The following is a 20,327-nucleotide window of genomic DNA, read 5'->3' as shown; positions in this document are numbered from 1 at the left end:
ATATTAACTTCTATAAATAGGTGAAATCATTTTCCTCATAGTTCCTCTTGTTTTGCTATTTTGAGTTATTTTTTTATATTCAGCTTAATAATAGAAACACCGGAAACATCGTGCAGCTCGTAGGAAAACAGGTTTCCAGCGATTTCACTTCTACTCTCTTAAATTTTAGTTTGAACTTCGGTTCAGGATCAGACGGTCTGAAGGCGCGTTGCGTAACAAGGATTAGGCCACGCCTCCTCACAGATCCTCTGTGAATCAACCAATCATCACTTTCATGAACCGAAAGGATCGAATGCCAACATGGCGGCCAGCCTTCTTCACGCTTCGCTCTGACTTTCTGACTCACGGTTTCTTTAAACTCAATCTTCTTCTCTTTCTCCTCCAGATTAATCCACACGAACTTTGGGAACAAATAAACCCGATACATGAAGACATAAAGAGAACCAGCAGCTCCAGATGCGAAGCTCTTAAAGTGGAGAGAGCGAACAGCTCAGGAGAAATGCATTATGGGAGTAAAACGGTGTCTGAGGCGACACCTGGTGGTCAGAAGTGAAACGCCAGCACGTTGTAGCTACAGTTCGACCAACGAGATTAAAAACCCAATAAAAACAACAGAAACAACTATTGAAAATACTACGAACATTAAAATGTTATTTTTATTTGCATTCTGCCACTTTGCAGAATGCTGTAACACAAACTGTGATCAATGTTTGAATTGCAATTCAACTGAAATTCAATCAATAGCTGTTTATTTATATATGAGTTATATTTTCATAAATATTTACTATTCTTGAGTTGTACTACAGCAAATAGTAAATAGCAACAAAACAACAAACATACTTCTCATATTGTAGCTTCCCTTCATATCTCTGATTGTACAAACATGAATTTATCAATAGTTTCAGTTCTGACACATTATAATCTGAACTGAATCAGAGAATAAGAGACAAAACGTGTATGAAAAACAGGTTTTTATTCATGTAAATAGTTAGAGCTTTACACGGCTGTACAACACTGGCATCTGCAGTTGGCACTCTGAAACATCAACTGTACAGCCATCATCACCTCTGCAACATCTTCACAAGTTCACCTGCTAAACTGTCACTTCCGCTGGTCGGGGGTGGGTTTTCTTTTTCATTTTTATTTTATCCAACAACCCATAAGAGCTTCAGGTACAAAACAAACCAAAGGAAACAAGAGGCACCAAAAAGCCACGACAGACAGGCGAGAACCGAACAACTGAAACCTACGAACATGCAACACATCAGTTTCCATAGAGCGAGAAAAGCAGCATGCAGTGACACTATCTGAACAGAGGCGGCGCTACAGCACACACGTCCAATCACACAACAGATCCAGAGGTTTCTGGAAAATAACGAGGATCACATCAATCCGACCCTGGAGTCACCGGAATAAGGGGAGATTCATCTTGATTTACCTTCCTGGAGCAGCAGAGGCGCTTTAATCTAAATTTACCTTCTAGAACCAGAAACGATGAATAAATCTGGGGAGCTGATAATGTGAACACCTGGGAAATCTGATGTTTTCTGGATGCAAAGAACAGATTTATCCAGACCCGATGTTCTGGAAAGTTACATTTTCAAGAGCTGCTTAAATCCCATCAACATTTCATCTGCTCTAAAACTACAACATGTAGCATCTGTTATTAGAGGAATTCTATAGAAAATCCAGATGGGTAATAAAATAAAATAAAATTTGAGTATATAGAAAATGTTTTGATTAAAATTTAAGAAAATTATTCTTTCTTTTTTCTTTTATTTTTACATAGAAATATTTCGGCCGGAACCTTCGTATTTGCACATTTCTAGTACGCCCATAAAACTGATGCACTAGCTAACAGCAGTGATGGCGGACACAGGCGCTTCTCTCGATCCACGGGGTTTAACTTTAGTCGGGAAACATCTGTTGTTGTATTAAAAGGAGTTAGCATATCAGTGAAGATATTTAAGGCTAAGTTAGCATCTCAATGCTAACCATGTAGCGGCTAACGCTAATGTCAGCGTTCTGATGGTTGAAGGACAAAATAAAAACTAGATTGGCTGTTGAGCTCAGATGTCTGTTTGTTCAGCAGAAAGTTTCTGAATTGAAAATGTTGCTTATTTTGTCAATATATAGTTTTATTAATTAATGACCCTCTAATTAACTCCATTAAACATTTTAGTAGAGCCCCACCTTAAGTTTTTAAATTATGGCCTCGATTTTGATGTGCATTTTTGACTGTTAAAAAATGTTAAAGGTAAAAATCTGCTATTGCTTTAGAAATACAAAACAAGACTCCACAAGTATTTGGATTTCACAACAAGTTGTAGAATCTGAACCATAAAAATGAAAACCTCTAATCCCTCAGCAGAGACAGAAACTGTAGCAGATATTTGTGTTTCCAGACCTTCAGTTCAAAAACCACCTGTTCTCTAAACGACGGCGCTGCACCATCATGTATTCAAGAAAGTGTAAAAAATTATTGCCTGCTCTAAACTCCATGATTTTGGAAAAAAATAAATCATTAAATATGATATGGAAAGTGATTCTGAAAAAGGTAATGAGTCCAAATGTAACTTTGAATGTAATCATGAAAACTGGAACTTTTTAATTCAATTAATCATCAACATTCTGGAAACTGGAGTAAAAACTAGTGAAACATTATGATGCCCTCAGCCGAGACATGAACCTTTCAGATTTCATCCAGATGACGCTTCCTGAAAACCTGCGACCGAAAAACGGCCCAATCTTCAGGTCTGATCTGTAGGAATGAGACTCCAGTCGCCCCGAATGGAAACCGTCAGGAAAAACTTTTTAAAAAGCTGGAAATTCCTTCAAAAAACTCCCAAAGAATAATAAATAACTCCTGATGTACGCTAAAGTTCCAGGAAATAAAAAGCTAAAAAGAAATCTGATCTGAACCCAACAGAGAAGATTTATTCAGCTGCTCTTTACTCCAGAACCAGAACATCAGTTTTTATAAAGATCCAATAAATCAAGTCTTAGAAAAAGATCCATCTGCAACTTCAATTAGTTAAAAAGATCCACTTTAATCCCCAGATTCTGATGTTAATCCAACATCCCACCAGATTAGCTCCAGATTTACAGTTTCCAGGTTCTGTTTGTTTCTCAACATGAACAAAATGTGTCCAAATGTTTTCTGTGGAAGAAAATTATAACCACTGAAATGTAAAAAAGAGATTCTGACTCTAAACACAGAACTTGGGCTTTACAGTCAGAATAGATTTGAGTTTTAAGACTAGATGGACTGAAAGGCGCAAAAAATGTAAACAATTCTGATAGAAACTAAAGTCAGAAATCTGGGAAAAAACTGCATTCTGATAAAAACAGAATAAAATGATTCAGAAAACAAAAGGTCCAAATTTTTAGGGAAAAAGTTAGAAATAAATCTTTTTATGAATGAAAAGTAAAGAAGAAAACGTTTGAATTCCTGTATTTTCAGATTTTAGTTTAATTGAATCAAAATTAAAACCTGTGCTTTAGTTTAGAGGAGATCTGGAGGAGAAGAAGAAGAACCTGGACACCATTTGGGTTTTGGGGTGAACTGGATGTTCAGCAGATTAGAAATCTAGATCCTGAAACCTGGAAAGCTTCAACAGAATCCACCCGGAGAGGAACGCCGGAGCCGGAGCGAAGCTTCCCAACCCAGCCAGCAGGAAAGTCTGGATCCGTCCTTCAGGCACATGAGATGAGGATCAGGCAACATGGCGGCTAGCGCTTCTGTTGGAGGAAGGGAAACTGAAGATGGGCTACATCAGAGAAAAGAGCAGGACTTCCTTCAAACACCCGACTGGATGCTGCAGAGCGCCTCCATCCACAGACCCAGAGTCGGTCAACGAGTCCGGACCGACTGGGAACGAAACCGACACGGAGGAACCGAAGACGTCCAACGAACCAACATAAGATCACTGTACAAGAAAAACACTGTAAACTACAACAGCAGCAACTCGGGTCATCGACAGGAACCCCAGGATCCACTGATCCGGATCCATCCGCTGATCCGGACCATCTCTGGACCAACAGACGACATCAGAAACTCCAGGATCCACTGATCCACATTATATTTGGATCAGCAGAATCCGATAGAAACTTCAGGAACCGTTGATCTGGATCAGCCTCCATGAGGATCCACTGATCCAGATCATCTCTGGATCAACAGACTTCACTGGGAACTCCAGAATCAGTTGATCCGGATCATCTGGATCGGACTGTTAGGAACTCCAGGGATCTGTTGGGAAAACCTTCTCTGTCGTCTTCCAGGGTCGGCTCTGGAATCTGAAAGGTTCCTCGGTCCAGAAGCAGATCCTGAAAATGCCAGAGGGTCTAAAGTTCACCGTTATCTGGGTTTATACCGATATGAAGTCCTGATTGTCCACATTTAGAAGACGGGGGGCGGGGCCTGTGGAAAACCGTTACAGTATAAATGTGGAATAATCCGGATGTTCACTTCAGGAACTTAAAACCAGCCGGTTGGAGTGACGCTCTAGAAAAGTTCAACAATTTGGCACAAATTTCACAGGGAATGTCTTTGCCCAGACGCAGAGCGGTCCGGATCTGTGTTCCCGTCGCCGTCCCACCCCGTCATTAACCCCGTCGGGCTCAGACGCCCGGCCTCGGGTCCAGAGGGCCGTCAGGAATGAGGCGTTCCTCCGGATGGAGTCACAGGAAGGAGAAGCTTAGTAAAGACGGATGCTTGTGCCGCGATAATCTGGAAACCCAAGGCAGGTTCCAGCCGTTTGGTCCGGTTGAAGAGTCGATGACTGCTGGCGCCGCGTCCTTCGGGTTAAGGCGTCTCTAGAAACAAAGAGCTACGAAGTCCGGCTGCCGTCTGGATGCCCCGGGCCTTAGGAGGTCTTGACCAGGTCGTAGACGTAGATGTGGAAGTCGTCGTCGAACTTGATGAAGTAGACGGAGGGCTTGGCCTCCACCTGGTGGATGACCATCCCCGACCTCTTCCCGCCGTCCTCCTTGGCGTACTCCACCTGCTTCCCCACCAGGCTGTCCACCACCTCGCCCGGCTCCCGCTCCGCCGCCACGTTCTCGTCTGCAGACACAAACCAGGGCGTGAAAACCCGGACCGGATCAGACCGGACCCAAACCTGGACCAGATCCAGACCCGAACGGACTCAAATCTGGACCGGACCAGTCCGGATCTGGACTCTGACACTCACTGGAGTCGGGCATGATGCGCAGGTCGCCTTCCTTGTAGTCGTCCAGCAGCTGGTACATGTACAGAACCGGGTCCTTCTCGTAGGTGATGTAGAACCAGGTGGTCATGATTGGGGCTCGGGCCAGAACCATCCCCCTCCACTCCTCCTTCGGCCCGTCCTCCGTCTCAAACATGTGCTCCACTGCCTTCCCGATCATCGTCTCCGCCAGCAGCGAGTCACTCACCCGGGCCTGAGCTGGACCAATCAGAGAGAACGGCAGGTCAGGCCGGTTCTAGAACCTACGGTACCAACCCAGACTAACCCCGTCTTTACTGCATTAAGATCACGAATCCAAACCAGAATCGCTCTGGAGATCTGCAGATCTACGGTTCACCTCGACTCCAATGTCCAGAAAAGTGAAAAAAACAGAAGCCGTGAAACGCTCGTAAAAACAAGATGGCGGCTCCTGGATGACATCATATTAATTTTTACATAAGCTGGGTGTAATAACTAGTCATATTTTAAGGCTCTCCAGTCTCTGGCAGTGTTTATGTTGGGGGTCAATGTTTGGTTGATACAGAAATAAAGCTGGCAGGGCCATACGAGAACGGGAAAAATCTCTGTTCAAGTGTGATTATGTGGGTCACATAATCTTTTCTTTTAACTGTTTATTTATTTTATTTTTCATCTTAACAGGTTCCTCTTGTTATATTTTATAACCAAGTTTCAGTTTGACAAGGTGAGAAAACAAAATGTTAAAGTTTATGGAATGAACTGACATAAAGGATTGATTTATTGATTGATTGATCAGAACAATAATTAATCAATAACTTGCATCCCTAGTCCTGACAGCCACCAGAGGTCAGAGGTCAGAGAAGACCCAGCTGGATGCATGTCTTTAACAATAATGAACAGGTAGAACCTGTCTGGACCCGGTAGAACCCATCTGGACCCGGCGGCGGCGCGGTTCCTCACCCACTCTGTCGGGCAGAACCTCCAGGCCGACCACGCGCTCGTCGGCATACAGCTCCAGGCCGTAGACGCAGTCGAAGCCGTCGTACTTGATCAGGTAGAGAGACGGGTTGACCGGAACCTGGTCCAGAACCGTCCCCTTCCACTGGGACGATTTACCTGGAGGGACACCGGACACATCAACACCGAGCGACCCGGAGGTCCAGAGGTCAAGAGGTCGCCTACTCACTGCCCTCCTTCCAGATGTGCTGGATCCGGCAGCCCACGATGTTCCTCCTGGGCGGAACCAGAGTCTTACTGGGTCCAACGCTGGTCCTCTGCTTCCTGCCGGGACGCGGACAAAAACCCGAGATTACAGATCTGAACGGATTCAGATTAAAGCTGAGATTAGATAATCTGGCTTCAATAAAATCACTTCTGGACGAACTTGTGTGGATTCTTCTTCTTCATCATGTTTGCAGAGACGCCGGAATGTCCTGAAACAGAAACATGAGCCTGAGTCGGCCTGAAGGGGGCGCCAGCACAGCGTTACGGTTCTGATCAGACTCACCCCCGTCCGCTCGGGGCCGCGGCGCCGCTGGGCTCTTAAACGGAGTCTTCATTCATCCACCTGAGGGCGGGGGGGTCGGGGGAGGGACAGCCAATCAGGTCGCTGCTTTGAGTCTGGACTCAGATCGGGGGGGGGTGAGGACGGAGGGAGGGAGAAGGAAGGGGGAGGGAAGGGAGAGAAGGGAGGTGGTGAACCAGGAATTAGTCGGATCCGGTGAGACGTCTCATCCAGGTCAGGATCGGTCTATCGCCTGGAGGCTGGGGGCCACTGGGGGTCACTGGGGGCCAGTGGGGGTTACTGGGGGCCACTGGGGGACGTCAAGCTGCTGGACTCAAACTGGAAACAGCAGGAAGAGTTTCTACAAAAAAAACAAACAACAAAAACAAACAGGAATGTTAAAATTCTCCAGAACCGGATCAGAGTTCTGTTTGATCCTCAGAACCGGACCAGAACCCAAACTGCTTTTCAACACGCTGAGCGTACTGTACCTTTAAGAACCCAGAGCTGAGACTGAACATTAAACTCTGGTGGAGCCCGGTTCTGGTACCAGAGCATCTGGACCCAGCAGGAAGTCGGCAGCAGCTGCAGCAGCAGCAGCCGCAGCGCATGCTGCTGCAGTTGCTGCGGCGCTGCTGCAGCAGGTCAGGGGGCCGCCGGCTTCCTGTTCAGGTTCTGAGCCGCAGAGAAACTCTCAGGTCTGCCAATCAAACGTTCACGGCTGTTACCATGGAAACCTGCTTCCTGCTCCAGCAGAATACAAGCTCCAGTTCCAGCAGGGGGCGCCGTGCTGAACAGATCCGGTTCTCCAGTCTGACCCGGTGGATCTGATCGGTTCTGGTTGGTTCTGCTGAGCTGGTTAATAATAAAGCTGCAGATCCAAACTCCTGAACCAGTGATGGGTACACCTGCGCTAACATGCTAGCAGCTAATCTAGATTTTCATTTAGCGCCTTAGCTAGCTCTGAAAACGTTTTTCTAGATAAATCCTAAAACATTTGTTGGGCTGTTTTATAAACTTTCAGTTAAAGTTAAGAATCTGTTTATATTCCAGCTCTTATTCTGAAGTACATCAGGACCGTTTACACAGCACTTCCTGTCCTCACTTTCTCCACCAATAACTTTATTTCAAACAAGAATCACTGGAACAAAAGAAACAGACAAATGTTGTTTATCATCAACATTTTAAAAGCTTTTTTCATTTTCCTGGAAGCAAAAAAAAAAAAACTTAATAGACACAAACATTTTGTCTGTAGGTTAAAACAAGCAACAGAGGTTCTGGAGTAAACGGTTGTGACCCGAAACCGTTTGTAATTTGTAGATAATTGTAATGAATCATCTGCAACCAATTAACTTTAATTATTGCTTTGCATTTCTAGTGGTTAAAATAATAAAATCAGAAACTGCTTTTAATCTGTTATTGTTCCACAGCCACAATATTAATGATGTGGAAATGTGTCCTAAAATGAGCCAAAAACCAACAACAATCTGGTTATATTTTGACTTGAGATCATTATTTATTATCCTGAGGAAAAGTGTGGGAAGTGACAAACATTTTAGCTGCTGGCCTCATGTAAATCCGGCCCCCCGGGGCCCTGGAGGACCCGACCCTGGAGGCGGTGGGACCGGCTCTGCTGGGACTAATCAAAATCAGCAGAAAACCAGCAGCTGCAGCGCCCCCAGGCGGCCGCTCAGCGCCATGAGCTGCTGGCTGCTTGTTTTGGCTGCTGAGGATGATGAAGATGTCCATCCAGAGGTCACTCAAAGTCTGCTAAAAACACGCAGCAGCAGCGCAAACCGCCGCACCCACGCACACGACAAAAACCCGCAGAAAAACAGCGCACCGCAGACTGGCTCCTCCCGCAGCGCGGCGGCCACGTTGCGCCACTATTTACCAAAACCCGCAGAGGCGCAAGAAAAGGCGCAAGCGAACAAAGGCAGAGTGGGGGGGTGTGGGGTCTGCTGGGGGAGAAAACACGGCGCCGAGCTCGCAGCTCCGCAGGAAACCGTTGGACCGGAACCGCGGCTCCGGGCCCGGTTCCGCCGCGGGCCCCGCGGGCCGCGGGTACTCACCGACACGGCGGTCAGCGCTGCCGCATGATCCCAATCAGCCGCCGAAGCTCCAGATTGATCCGCTCTGCCTCCGTTTGAGGCTCCGCTGCGTCAAGCTGGCTGCGCCAAGATGGAGGGAGGGCGGGAAAGTCTGGCGCCGCCCTTCAAAATAAAAGCCCAGGTGGTCCGGGAGGAAAACCCAACTGTCCCGTTTTCCTGGGACTTTCATTCAGCAGGTCTTCTAAGGATTGGGAAGATTTTTCTACGACTGCGTGTTCGGACAGAAAAATAGTCTATTTCTGTCTAAACACTTTGAGATTAATCTCATAAAATTACCTCATGAAAACATGAAAATTTGATAGAAAAAAACTGAAATATTTTTATATTAATCTCAGAAATGTTCTAGAAAAAACTTTCTGAGCTGGAAAAGTCCAAATTTTCTAGAAAAAATCTGAAATTCTGAGTTAAATCTCAGAATTTTTCTAGAAAATTCTTGATGCTTTTTATTTATTTAAAAGTTGTAAAACTTTAATTTAACTCGACATTTAAAGTTTCTGAGATTTTTTGGGAAGATGTTTATTCCTCCTTTCTGCCGTCGTATTTTTCAGTCTAGTTTCTGTTCTTAATTAGTTTATTTTTCAGTTAAATTTGGTCCTTTTACTCATTCTGACTGTGAATATTCCTAAACTTTAGTTGAATTTGTGTGAAACTCCGAGCTGAAGGTTTCTTCCGGTTACATAAATGTTCTTTTTCACTGTCATTTGCAAACTTTTAGTTATTTCCAGTTTAAGCTGAATTGTATTTTTATTATATCTGTGATCCAGATGTATGATATAAAGACTGACTCACCACTGTCAGGTTCCTCAGGGTTTCATTCTGGGGCCTCTCCTTTTTTCTCTATTCTGACTCAAAAATCTGACTCTAGTTTTGACTTTTCCAACATCAGAACGGAATATTAATTTAAATTAATAACGCGTCATTACCAGACAGGCTGATATTATTTTGAACAACCCAGACAGGAACCCACCCTGCTCATTTCCGTGGGTTTGCTAGGTGCATGCGTGCAGGTTTTCAGTGGAGCCAAAAATTCTTCAACCGTCGAGTCCCGCCTTTCTGCCTCTGGCCAAATAGTGAGCCCTGCTAGACGAAGACACCGGATCTTCCTGCCAAATACTGACTCCTGTCTCCGCACTGTTTGTGCCGCAGACGGAGCACGAGCTGCAGTTTAAACAGACATTTTATTTAAGGGCACCAGGACGTCTCTTTTTAAACACAAACTTTATTTTTTTAAAGTTGCTGATTTAATGAAACGGTGTCTGCAGTGTAGTGACAGCTTCAGTCCAGCAGGAGGCGATTTGCTCGTGGTGTTTACAGTAGGAGTGAGGCTGATCCTGAGTCAGATCTTGTTGCATTTTAAACGGGTGCTGAAGAAAGTGGAGCTGATCCAGGACCAGCTTGGTTTGTTTTGTATACAGGGACTGTCAAGTCGGGCGGGTACTGCCCACCAGTGTCATGAAAAAACATCCCCGCCCCTCCGCCGTACCCCTGCGTACAAACCAAGCAGACGGAAGGTAAAGTTACAATCAAAGCGGAGGAATTCTAGTCAAACCGAAAGCTGAGCGACTCCAGCGGACTTCACAGCGAACAGAACCGGGATACATGCGAACATCGCGGAGAGCACGGAGCCTCATTCACACGGCGGGACACCCTGGAAAAGACGGAGAAATCTCAGGAGGATGTTCAGGTCCGAGGACTGGAGCTGAAAGTCGTTACGGCAAGATGTGAGGCGCCCCGGGAGAAAGCGGAGACCGAGGCCAGCGGCAGGATGTTGGTCCGGAGCTCGGTGAGTGCTAGCCGGGTTGGCTCTGTGAACTGGACTCGGTGTGTGGTACTAAATTAAAACACGCATGGATTTTAATCCGCTGTTCTGGAAGATTAAACTGTTAGCGGCTAATTCAGATGAACCGTAGTCGCTTCTTCCGGTGTAGAAGTTAGCCTCTGGTTCGCTGCTCAGCGTTAGCCCTTAAAGGGCCAGCTCACAGTTTCAATGAACCTGGAAGTCCGTTGATTTCCTATTAAAAAGCTAAAATATCTACTGCGATTAAATCTGGACTAGGTTACTCGGTTCTATAAAATATACAGAACTTTCATTCAGTTTGTGAAGGACAAACAAATATTCTGGGCTTTCATGTCGTTTAGCTCACCATAGAAATGACCCATCACCTTTTTAAAACCCTTGAATAAGATGATCCTAAAGTTTCTGGATTGATCTAATCTAGAATGGTTCACTTTACAAGCCAAAGCGTCACTGGGCTTGAGATTTTTCTGCCAGATCTCTAAAGTGGAAAACATCTAAAATCTCTGCTTGTTTTGTCTTTTTTCAGAGATAAAATATAAATGTTTCCCAGAACAAAGTTTGTTCTGAAGAAATTCTGTTTCTACAGTAAAGTGAACGTTTCACATATATAGAAATGTTTTATAGAAGCTGACTGAAATATTTAATCCAGATTTCCTCTCGGATTATAGTCTAGAGCTAATTTAATTTAACTCAAAGCCTGGCCACCAGCTCTGAATCGGACACCAACTTCAGCCTCCGGTTAACAGGCTAACTAGCCGTTAGCTCTGTGAACCGATAACTCCGGATCTCCCGCCTCGAACCATCAGCTGGTTCTGGTTCCTGGTGGACGAACCTCTTTGGTCCATTTAAACACAGCAGCAAAATAACCTAATAATCTATTTAGTGCTTTTCTATAGAATAAATGTTAATATTATTTATTATGGTCAGAAATCCAGATTAAATGAAAAAACTGTAATCTGGTGCTGCTGATAGTTGAAATGGATTAAAGGAGTTAAATTCATATTTTATTCTTGTTTTTAATATAAAATATTATCCATGATTGAAGGGAAGGGCAGTTTGAGCTGAAGAGGGAAAATATCAGGCTGGTGCTGATGATTCACCTGAGAAGGGTCAAAGGTCATCTCCATCATCATCTTCCAGAGAAGAAAACATCTGATGTCCCAGCAGCTTCAGCCTGAGGTCGGAGGTCACAGTGTGAAACTCAGATAAATGACCAGACACCCCCAGAGCTCCACAGGTCAAAGGTCATGACCCTGATCCAGGTTGAAGGAGAAATCTCCTTCTACAGAATCCAGCTGAGGATGCGATGCGTTCCAGTTGTGGTCAGAAGTGGGAAATTTAGACTTTGGAAAAACCAATTATGATTTTCTACTGGGAAACTGGGAGTGACTCCGACCCCCCAGTTAAAACGTCTAACTTCACGTTCCAACATGGCTGCTGCTCGCATCACCGGCAGGAAGAAGGTTTGGTTTCATCAGATTCACTGTTGAAATGATAAACATGATCCAGAGTCAGAACCTCCCAGCTGGAGGCGGACCCGATGTTCTGATCCAAGAGGAAACAGAGACCTGACAGAAACCCTGCTGCATTCTGGGAGCCCAGCACGGCAGGGAGGAGGCTCAGTTTGACCTCTGACCTGATGAATGCAGACCCTGTGCTGCTGACAGTCAGCTGATCTGTGGTCATGTGATCCGTCTGCAGAGGAACAGCGCTGCTTTTATCCTCCACTTCCTGAAGCTAATGAGCGGTTAGCATCTGATCGCTAACGGCTCATTAGCTTCAACATTAAGGAGAACTTCAGGCCCGGTTCTGTTCAGACCGGTTCTGGCCTGCAGCACAGAGTTTCTGACCTGGTCCAGTTTAACCTGCAGCTGGGTCCTGGATCAGCGCCAGTCCGGTCCGGTCCAGTTGGAAGCTGCTGCAGCTCAAACGGACCAAATCCCTCCTGCTTACCTAACACTACGGATCGGACCGGGCCGCTGCTGCAGAACCAAACCGACCAGAAGTAGAAGGTTCTGGTCTGGAGAGCTAGATCGGGTCAGAACCGTCCAGTTCCCTGGTTCTGACCCAGAAGCTGTGGGTCGACCCGGGTTCTGATTTAAAATAATCTCTTTATATTTTATCAGTAAAAATCTGAAGTTTTTTCTTAAGAAACTTTAAAGAAGAGCAAATTCTGGAGAGTGAAATGTTTTCTGGATTATTTTTACTTCTGGGATTATTATTTTTGTTATTTTATTATTTTTAAACTGTAATCCTGCAGACATGGAGGAACTTTAGTCTCACAAACGAGAGTCAGAACGGGAGATTTTCAGATTTTATCAGAAATGATCCGACTGGGTCAGATGAAGAACTTAATACATTAATACCATCATTCGTACATAATTAGGAAATACAGAAACACAAATTAAAAAAGAATAATTTTATTTTTGAAAGGCTACTTCCTGAATTTCAGGAACTTTTAGCTTTCAGTTCATGGTGCATTTATTTGTTTATTTGCTGGAGTAATTATTAATGATTTATTATTAACAGAATTTACCTTTAATGAAGCTGCTCTCCATGCAATAAACACATTAAGCTGAAAATTCCCACTTTTCTCTGTCCTTAAACTCACCACCAGGTGAATCAGTTCCTCCATTTCCTGAGAATCTTTCCTGTTTGGATCAAAGTTTGATCTGCTGGACTCAGAACCTGACCTGTGGTTCTGAGTGGTTCTGACCGGTTCTGAGTGGTTCTGGTGCGGTTCTCTCCTCAGCTGAAGCGGACCCGGGCCAGAGTGACCCATGCGGTGGTGGTGATCTTCCTGGAGTTCTTCGCCTGGGGCCTGCTGACCACGCCCATGCTGAAGGTGAGAACTGGGTCGGCGGTTCTGTTCGGTTCAGACAGAACCGGGCTTTGGGTCGGCTGACGTCTTGTGGTTTGGTTCTCCAGGTTCTCCATGAAACGTTCCCTCAGCACACCTTCCTGATGAACGGCCTGGTGCACGGCGTCAAGGTGAGGGGGCGGGGCTTAACCACAACAGGAAGTAGAATCGTGCAGCACTTCCTCCTCCCTGCAGACCCGACTTCCCCTCCCAGAACTGTTCGTCTGGTCCGACCCGCCTGACCAGATTAAATCTGAAACGATGTTGGATTCTCCACAAATTACAGAAGTTATTAAAATAACTTAATAACTTTTCATAATTAAAATAAAAAAAAGTGGAAAAACTGATTAAAATCAGAAACTTTGGTGTGAATAGAAATGGAACGCGGCGAAACGGGCCGCTCTGCGTCCCATTTCTCTCTGTTATCACTGGGTTTCACATCACTGTCCGGGCCGACCGAGCCGGGTCAGAACCGGTCAGAACCGTCCTCTGACGGCCGTCTCTCTGTCCTCAGGGCTTCCTGTCCTTCCTGTCGGCTCCTCTGATTGGTGCTCTGTCGGACACCTGGGGCAGGAAGTCCTTCCTCCTCATCACAGTCTTCTTCACCTGCGCCCCGATCCCCTTCATGAGGATCAGCCCCTGGTGAGTCCGGTTCTGGTTCCGAGTCCGACTGAAAAATATTCAGAGTTTCTGGATCAGAACCGATGTTTATAAAACCCTGATGTCAGGCTGTTTGAGCTGCGGATCAGAACCCATCCTGGTTGTTTGGATCGGAACTGATCCCGGTTCTGATCGGATCATCTCTGTGGGAAACTTTGTTCTGAAGTTTCTCAGGTTCTGATGAAGCAGAAACGCTCTGATGTGAGACCCAGTCTGGTTCTGGTTCTGCTGGGTTTAACTGTCACATGTTCCTCATGTGAGCGGCTGCAGGCCTCTGGCTCCCCCTGCTGGCCGCTCACTGCGCCACACGCAGCCCTGCTGACCAGTTCTGCTACTGGAACCAGTTTCATGTCGCTTCCTGGTGCTTCAGTTTGGGCCAGAGGTCAAAGGTCAGCTCCCTCCTGGTGTTTGTTCGTACAAACTGAAGCTGAATTTGGACTTTTTGTCCTGTTTGTTCCCAGAGGTCCATCTGGTTCTGAATGGATCTCAGGTTTTAATCTGAGGAACCAGCAGCTGGTTCAGTTCTGACCCGGTTCAGCAGAACAGAACCGGCTCTCTGGGTTCTGAAGCAGCCGACCCGCTCTCAGGAAGCCTGTCAAAATAAATCAATTCATCGCATTAAATCAAAACCAGATCAATAATTTGCTTTATTCATTTTTCTTCACGTTTCTTCCAACAAATATTATTTATTAGTTTGTTTGTTTTATTTATTTTGGGTATTTAAAACATTTTCCAGTTTTAAATGTTAGAATTTAAAGTTTATTTCCATTATTACTCCATCATCATTATATGACTTACCACTAGTTTCATAACATTATTCTTTATTGCAACAATTTCTGTGGCAATTTCACCTCCATAAAAAGTTGTTTTCCTGACGGGTTTAATGCACCAGAATCACCATCAAAATGTGACAAACTTCCTGTTTTTCTCACTAAATTTGTTTCTGCTTCATGTTTTACTGCAACTAAAGACAAATAAATCACTTTTTTACAGAAATTCACGTTAAATCAACAAACCTGGCATTTTTATTTCAGTTTTTTTCTAATTTTCTACTAGAACCCGACAGTCAGCGTGTTGCAGTGATGTCAGCTCCGACCTGCAGGGGGCGATGTTTCCTACAAACACCCTGAAATTACAGGAGCGCAAATATCTCGGAGTTCACTGCAAATATTTCTGAAATCTGTAAAACAGACAAAAACGAGAAAAAATGAGCTAAACTCAGAATAAGTCAGAACCAGGTGGAACCGAGTCAGAGGTCATGTGACCATAGAGAGGTTCTGGTCTGGTTCTGGTCTCAGGTAAATCCTCCCTGATTCTGAGCTGGACTCCATAAGTCAGCCATGTTTCCTGATCTACTGTTAACTTCGATGCGCTGCAGAACCGACTCGGTTGAGTCTGACCCAGTTCTGTCTCTCCAGGTGGTACTTTGCTCTGATCGCCGTGTCGGGGACGTTCGCCGTGACGTTCTCTGTGATCTTCGCCTACGTCGCTGATGTCACCGAGGAGCACGAGAGGAGCACCGCCTACGGCCTGGTAACGACCAATCAGAACGCTGTGCAGGCTGCTGACATCACAGCAGCTCTAGATCAGAAACCTCATTATCATTATTATAATTATTATTATTATCATCCGCTCATTAGTAACATTTCTGGTTCTCAGGATGAAGTGAACAGAACCAGCTGAACTGATCGGATCGTCTTTAGAACCAGGTGGTAGTTTGTAGAAATGCTGAATCCTGATTGGACGGTTTACTCTAAAGGAAACAACAGTGGTTAGCAATGCTAACCAAAATGCTAACTCACTCATCATAAACATCAGTTCCACTAGCGCTAAGCGCTATGCTAACATGATATTCAGCTAAATGAGAAATTATCCCACCACAAGAAGAAACCGGTTCCACCGATCATTTATTATTCTGATCGGGTCCGAGTCGGTCCGTACCTTCCTCGGATCGTTCCTCAGTGTTCCTGGTTTTCCGGACCGGGTTCGGCCCGGATCCGGTTCTGTAGATCCCGGTTTACCTGACCTCCTCCTCCCAGGTGTCGGCCACCTTCGCCGCCAGCCTGGTGACGAGCCCGGCCATCGGCGCCTACCTGTCCAGTCGCTATGGGGACAGCCTGGTGGTGCTGGTCGCCACGGTGATCGCAGTGGCGGACATCGCCTTCGTGTTCTTCGTGGTTCCCGAGTCGCTGCCGGACAAGATGAGGCTGTCGTCGTGGGGGTTCCCCATCTCCTGGGAGCAGGCCGACCCGTTCGCTGTGAGTCAGTCGGACCCGGCAGCAGAACCGGAACCAGCAGCTGATGCTCTGATTGGTTGTTTGGGTTTCAGTCGCTGCGGCGCGTCGGGAAGGATTCCACGGTTCTGCTGATCTGTGTCACCGTCTTCCTGTCCTACCTGCCTGAAGCCGGACAGTACTCAAGCTTCTTCCTCTACCTGAAGCAGGTAAGCGCACACACACCTGGTTCCAGGTAGCTCCTCCGTCATGCTGATTTCTTTTCCTCTCGTCTCCTCCAGGTGATCCATTTCTCCTCTGAAGCCATCGCTGCCTTCATCGCCATGGTGGGAATCCTCTCCATCGTTGCTCAGGTTCGATGAAATTGGTTTGTGGGTGAAATTCTCAAAACAAGTTGAATTGTTTCCACTAAAGCTAAATTTATCTCCTCCATCTCCCAGCGCTAACTAGAAACAACCAATCAGAGCCAAGGGGCGGGGCTTTGCGCTGTCAGTTCTCTGCTGAGCTGCAGCAATAGCATAGCCTGTTGTGAATGCTAATGCTAGCTAGCATAGCCTGTTGTGAATGCTAATGCTAGCTAGCATAGCCTGTTGTGAACGCTAATGCTAGCTAGCATAGCCTGTTGTGAATGCTAATGCTAGCTAGCATAGCCTGTTGTGAATGCTAATGCTAGCTAGCATAGCCTGTTGTGAACGCTAATGCTAGCTAGCATAGTCTGTTGTGAACGCTAATGCAACAAATTAATAGTAAACAAACCTAAATCTAAATATTAACCAAACAACGTGAAGCCTGCACTGAGACTGTCCTCATCCTCGGCCTGCGTTAGCATAGCAGCAGCTAGCACGCTGTCGCCATGACAACGAAAACAAACATGGAGCAGCGAGAGCGGCTGTGTTCAGACGGCCGCTTCCTGTTTTATTCAGATTAAATAAATTTATTTCTAAATGAAGGAAGAATCAGAGCTGCTGCAGAGAAAACTGTAAAAACAGAGAAAGAATCGTTCAAAAGAATCAGAACATTCCTGAACATGGTCCCTCCAGGTGTCTGCAGCAGCTGTCTCTGTGACCTCTGACCCCTGACCTGTCCCCTCAGACCGTCCTGCTCAGCGTTCTGATGCGAACCATCGGGAAAAAGAACACGGTTCTGTTGGGTCTGGGCTTCCAGCTGCTGCAGCTGGGCTGGTACGCCTTTGGGTCCGAGCCGTGGTGAGTCTCTGGTTCTGTTCCCGGTTCTGCTTCTGGTTCTGGTTCTGACAGGTCGGGTCGGTTCTGTCCTGCAGGATGATGTGGGCAGCAGGAACCGTCGCTGCCTTGTCCTCCATCACTTTCCCAGCAGTCTCTGCTCTCGTGTCGCACAACGCCTCCGCCGACCAGCAGGGTGAGCCAATCAGGAGCAGCTTCATGTTACAGCAGCCAATCAGGAGCAGCCTGACTGTGTGTGTGTGTGTGTAGGCGTGGTCCAGGGGATGATCACGGGGATCCGGGGTCTCTGTAACGGTTTGGGTCCCGCTCTCTACGGATTCATCTTCTTCCTGTTCAACGTGGAGCTGAGTGACGTTCCGGCAGCCGCAGGAACGCTGGACACACAGGTACCGCCCACCTGTACACACAGGTACCGCCCACCTGTACACACAGGTACCGCCCACCTGTACACACAGGTACCGCCCACCTGTACACACAGGTACCGCCCACCTGGACACACAGGTACCGCCCACCTGGACACACAGGTACCGCCCACCTGTACACACCCACATTCAAAACATTACAATAGATATAAATATTTATCATTTAAGATAAAAACCTGAATCTGTTCTTCTATCTGCTGGTATTTTTATCTTCACCTGATTCAGCAAAATAATTTTCATTTCTTTATTTAACAGGAAGTGAGGTATCTGTGTTTTTTTTCTGTATGTCTGTATAAAATCGACCATCTGTTCTGCCGTAACCAGAGCGCCGCGGCAGCCATCTTTACAGAGGGCTGCTGGGTAACGGCTCCGTTCTTCTTGGTTTGGAAACCGATCAGAATTCTGACGCCGATCGGGTTTCATTAGAGGAATAAAAACATCCAAACCTGCTGGATGAACCCGATCAGAACCGATCAGTGTAGAACCTTCTCACCTTGAGCTGATCCATCCACCAGAACTTTTTGATTCAAAGCTAAAAATCAGGTTTTATTGAATCAGAGGTTAAAGGTGACCCAGACCAGAGGTTAAAGGTCACCGTTTCCTCCTGTCTCCCGCAGCGCGCCACCATCCCGGGCCCTCCCTTCCTGTTCGGGGCGTGCACCGTGGTCCTCGCCGTGTTCGTCGCCGTTTTCATCCCGGAGAACCTCCGCCCCGCTGCCGGTCCGGCCGCCGCCGCCGCCGCTAAACCCGCACACACTCAGAACGGCGGCGCGGCGCTGGCCACGCCCACCAGCGACACCGAGGACATCGAGCCGCTCCTGCAGGACAGCAGCATGTGAGCGGGCGGCGGCCAATCACTGACTGTGTTCCTAAGCTCCTCTCTCCTGACTGGCTGAGACCAAAGGGCTGGAGGGAACAGCGCCCCCTCTGGACTCTACCAGCAGGTAAACTGACTCACCTGTTGGGAGTTTCTCTGCTTCATTATGCACCTGCTGGCTCCTCCCCCATCCCCCTGGTTACCATGACGACGGCCGGAGGAAGTCGCATCGTTCCCGGCGACGTTTTTACTTTTAGGCAGAAACTCCGTTACCATGGTGACGTCCAGGGGAAGCTGCGTCATGGCAACGGGTTCTGGACTCACGGTGTCGGGTCAAATCTCAGAGCCTCGCCTGGTTCTGGAGGTTCTGTTTGACCTTTGACCTGTCAGAACCAGAGCTGATGTTCCTGAAGGTCCGGTTGGGATCCGTGTTTCTGGTTCTGGAATGGTTTTACCAAACATCTGGACTGTTTTCTGGAGTCCAGTTCAGTCTGGTCCGGTTTGCTTCCTGGTTCCTCCTGCAGCGTCACAGCAAGTCCAGTTTAACAGAACCGGGCGGTCCGGTCCGGTGTCTGGCTGACCCGGTTCCTTTAGCTCCAGAACCTTCAGAACCATGCAGCTGTTGTCCAGATGTCTCTGCTGCGCTTTAGTGCCTCTACACCAACCCGGTTTCTATCAACCGGGTTTTTTCAGAACTTTGTGACGATCTTAATAAAGATGTTTGAACCGAGCCTTCGGGTTTCACTCTGCACGCTTCCATCAGGTTCGGATCAGAACCAGAAAGACCCGGTTAATGGATCAGAACCATTAACTTAATTAGATTAAGTTAATGATTAAATAAAATTAAAAACGTTTACAGCATATCGTCCCGAGCGCTTAGCTCCGCCCCCTGACTGGGAGGTGGGCGGAGCCACGGGGAGGAGTGGCGGTCTCTGTAATTAACCTTTTCTTTGTTCCTTTCAAAAGATTAATTAGCTACACATCTGGTCTTTTTTTAAAAAATACGAACAGCAACAAATTAACAACAAATTCACTTTTATTTTATTTTGTAGAAATATTAAAAATGGCACTAAAATAGTTTTTAGTGTCATTTTGTCTGCAGTTTGTAGTTTAATTCAAAGTGAAGTCAGTCACACTGCAGTCGTTGGATATTAATCACCAGATTTTATTAAAGCTTCTGAAAATCATAAAAACTACAAAGTGAAACTACAGGAAGTCCAGAAGGTTTAGAAAAACAAAACAAACATTTCCTGGAATCTAAAATCATGTTGGAATAAAATCAGAACTTCTGGAAAAAACAAACATTTTATATCATAAAAACTAAAATCATGTTGATGTGTTAAAACATTTCAATTAATTAAATGTATAAAATATTTCTGTAATTTAGATTTTTATGTTTGGTCACAACTTCAAACTCAGCCTACAGATTTAAACTCTTCAAAGCAAACAAAACACACAAACCATCAGCCTGAGGAGGTCAAAGGTCAGCCCTGGAGAGAAAACTAATGTTTTTATTTTCTACAATTTTAAAAC

At 46.1% G+C, this 20,327-nt stretch overlaps 2 protein-coding genes and 1 non-coding gene across 4 annotated transcripts; 1 reads left to right on the top strand and 2 right to left on the bottom strand.

The window, feature by feature from the left end:
- Positions 1-186: 186 nt before the first annotated feature.
- On the bottom strand, positions 187-289 carry LOC116730501 (small nucleolar RNA U13). The gene has a single exon (XR_004341332.1). It is a non-coding gene; the product is annotated as a small nucleolar RNA U13 (small nucleolar RNA).
- A 665-nt stretch (positions 290-954) lies between these two features.
- On the bottom strand, positions 955-8,979 carry spinb (spindlin b). Of its 2 annotated transcripts, none has more exons than XM_032578613.1 (7): positions 8,763-8,979; positions 6,694-7,051; positions 6,559-6,619; positions 6,373-6,467; positions 6,147-6,302; positions 5,193-5,426; positions 955-5,065 (listed from the first exon to the last, which is right to left on the bottom strand). In XM_032578613.1, the coding sequence occupies exons 2-7, from the start codon at positions 6,743-6,745 to the stop codon at positions 4,866-4,868; spliced, it is 798 nt and encodes a 265-aa protein (XP_032434504.1). In that variant the 5' UTR covers positions 6,746-7,051; positions 8,763-8,979; the 3' UTR covers positions 955-4,865. The 2 variants fall into 2 exon arrangements, with proteins under 2 accessions (XP_032434504.1, XP_032434505.1); XM_032578614.1 differs by having other exon boundaries at positions 4,866-5,065; positions 6,571-6,619; positions 8,763-8,978.
- A 1,210-nt stretch (positions 8,980-10,189) lies between these two features.
- Positions 10,190-19,525, top strand: mfsd14bb (major facilitator superfamily domain containing 14Bb). Its single transcript, XM_032578606.1, has 12 exons — positions 10,190-10,584; positions 13,352-13,444; positions 13,528-13,590; positions 13,974-14,101; positions 15,538-15,652; positions 16,159-16,377; positions 16,449-16,562; positions 16,635-16,706; positions 17,446-17,558; positions 17,633-17,730; positions 17,805-17,941; positions 18,595-19,525. The coding sequence occupies exons 1-12, from the start codon at positions 10,567-10,569 to the stop codon at positions 18,814-18,816; spliced, it is 1,392 nt and encodes a 463-aa protein (XP_032434497.1). The 5' UTR covers positions 10,190-10,566; the 3' UTR covers positions 18,817-19,525.
- Positions 19,526-20,327: the final 802 nt, after the last annotated feature.

The sequence above is a fragment of the Xiphophorus hellerii genome, chromosome 12 (genome assembly GCF_003331165.1).
Source record: "Xiphophorus hellerii strain 12219 chromosome 12, Xiphophorus_hellerii-4.1, whole genome shotgun sequence".
Classification (NCBI taxonomy): domain Eukaryota; kingdom Metazoa; phylum Chordata; class Actinopteri; order Cyprinodontiformes; family Poeciliidae; genus Xiphophorus; species Xiphophorus hellerii.
This window is presented reverse-complemented; position numbering and strand designations above follow the sequence as displayed.

Coding starts and splice junctions, on each gene's coding strand:
- mfsd14bb (XM_032578606.1), top strand. Junction 14,102..15,537: donor TTCATGAGGATCAGCCCCTG/GTGAGTCCGGTT, acceptor CTGTCTCTCCAG/GTGGTACTTTGCTCTGATCG. Junction 17,942..18,594: donor CAGGAACGCTGGACACACAG/GTACCGCCCACC, acceptor TGTCTCCCGCAG/CGCGCCACCATCCCGGGCCC.
- spinb (XM_032578613.1), bottom strand. CDS start 6,745: ATGAAGACTCCGTTTAAGAGCCCAGCGGCGCCGCGGCCCCGAGCGGAC. Junction 5,427..6,146: donor GGTTCTGCCCGACAGAGTGG/GTGAGGAACCGC, acceptor TGATTGGTCCAG/CTCAGGCCCGGGTGAGTGAC. Junction 5,066..5,192: donor GCGCATCATGCCCGACTCCA/GTGAGTGTCAGA, acceptor TTGTGTCTGCAG/ACGAGAACGTGGCGGCGGAG.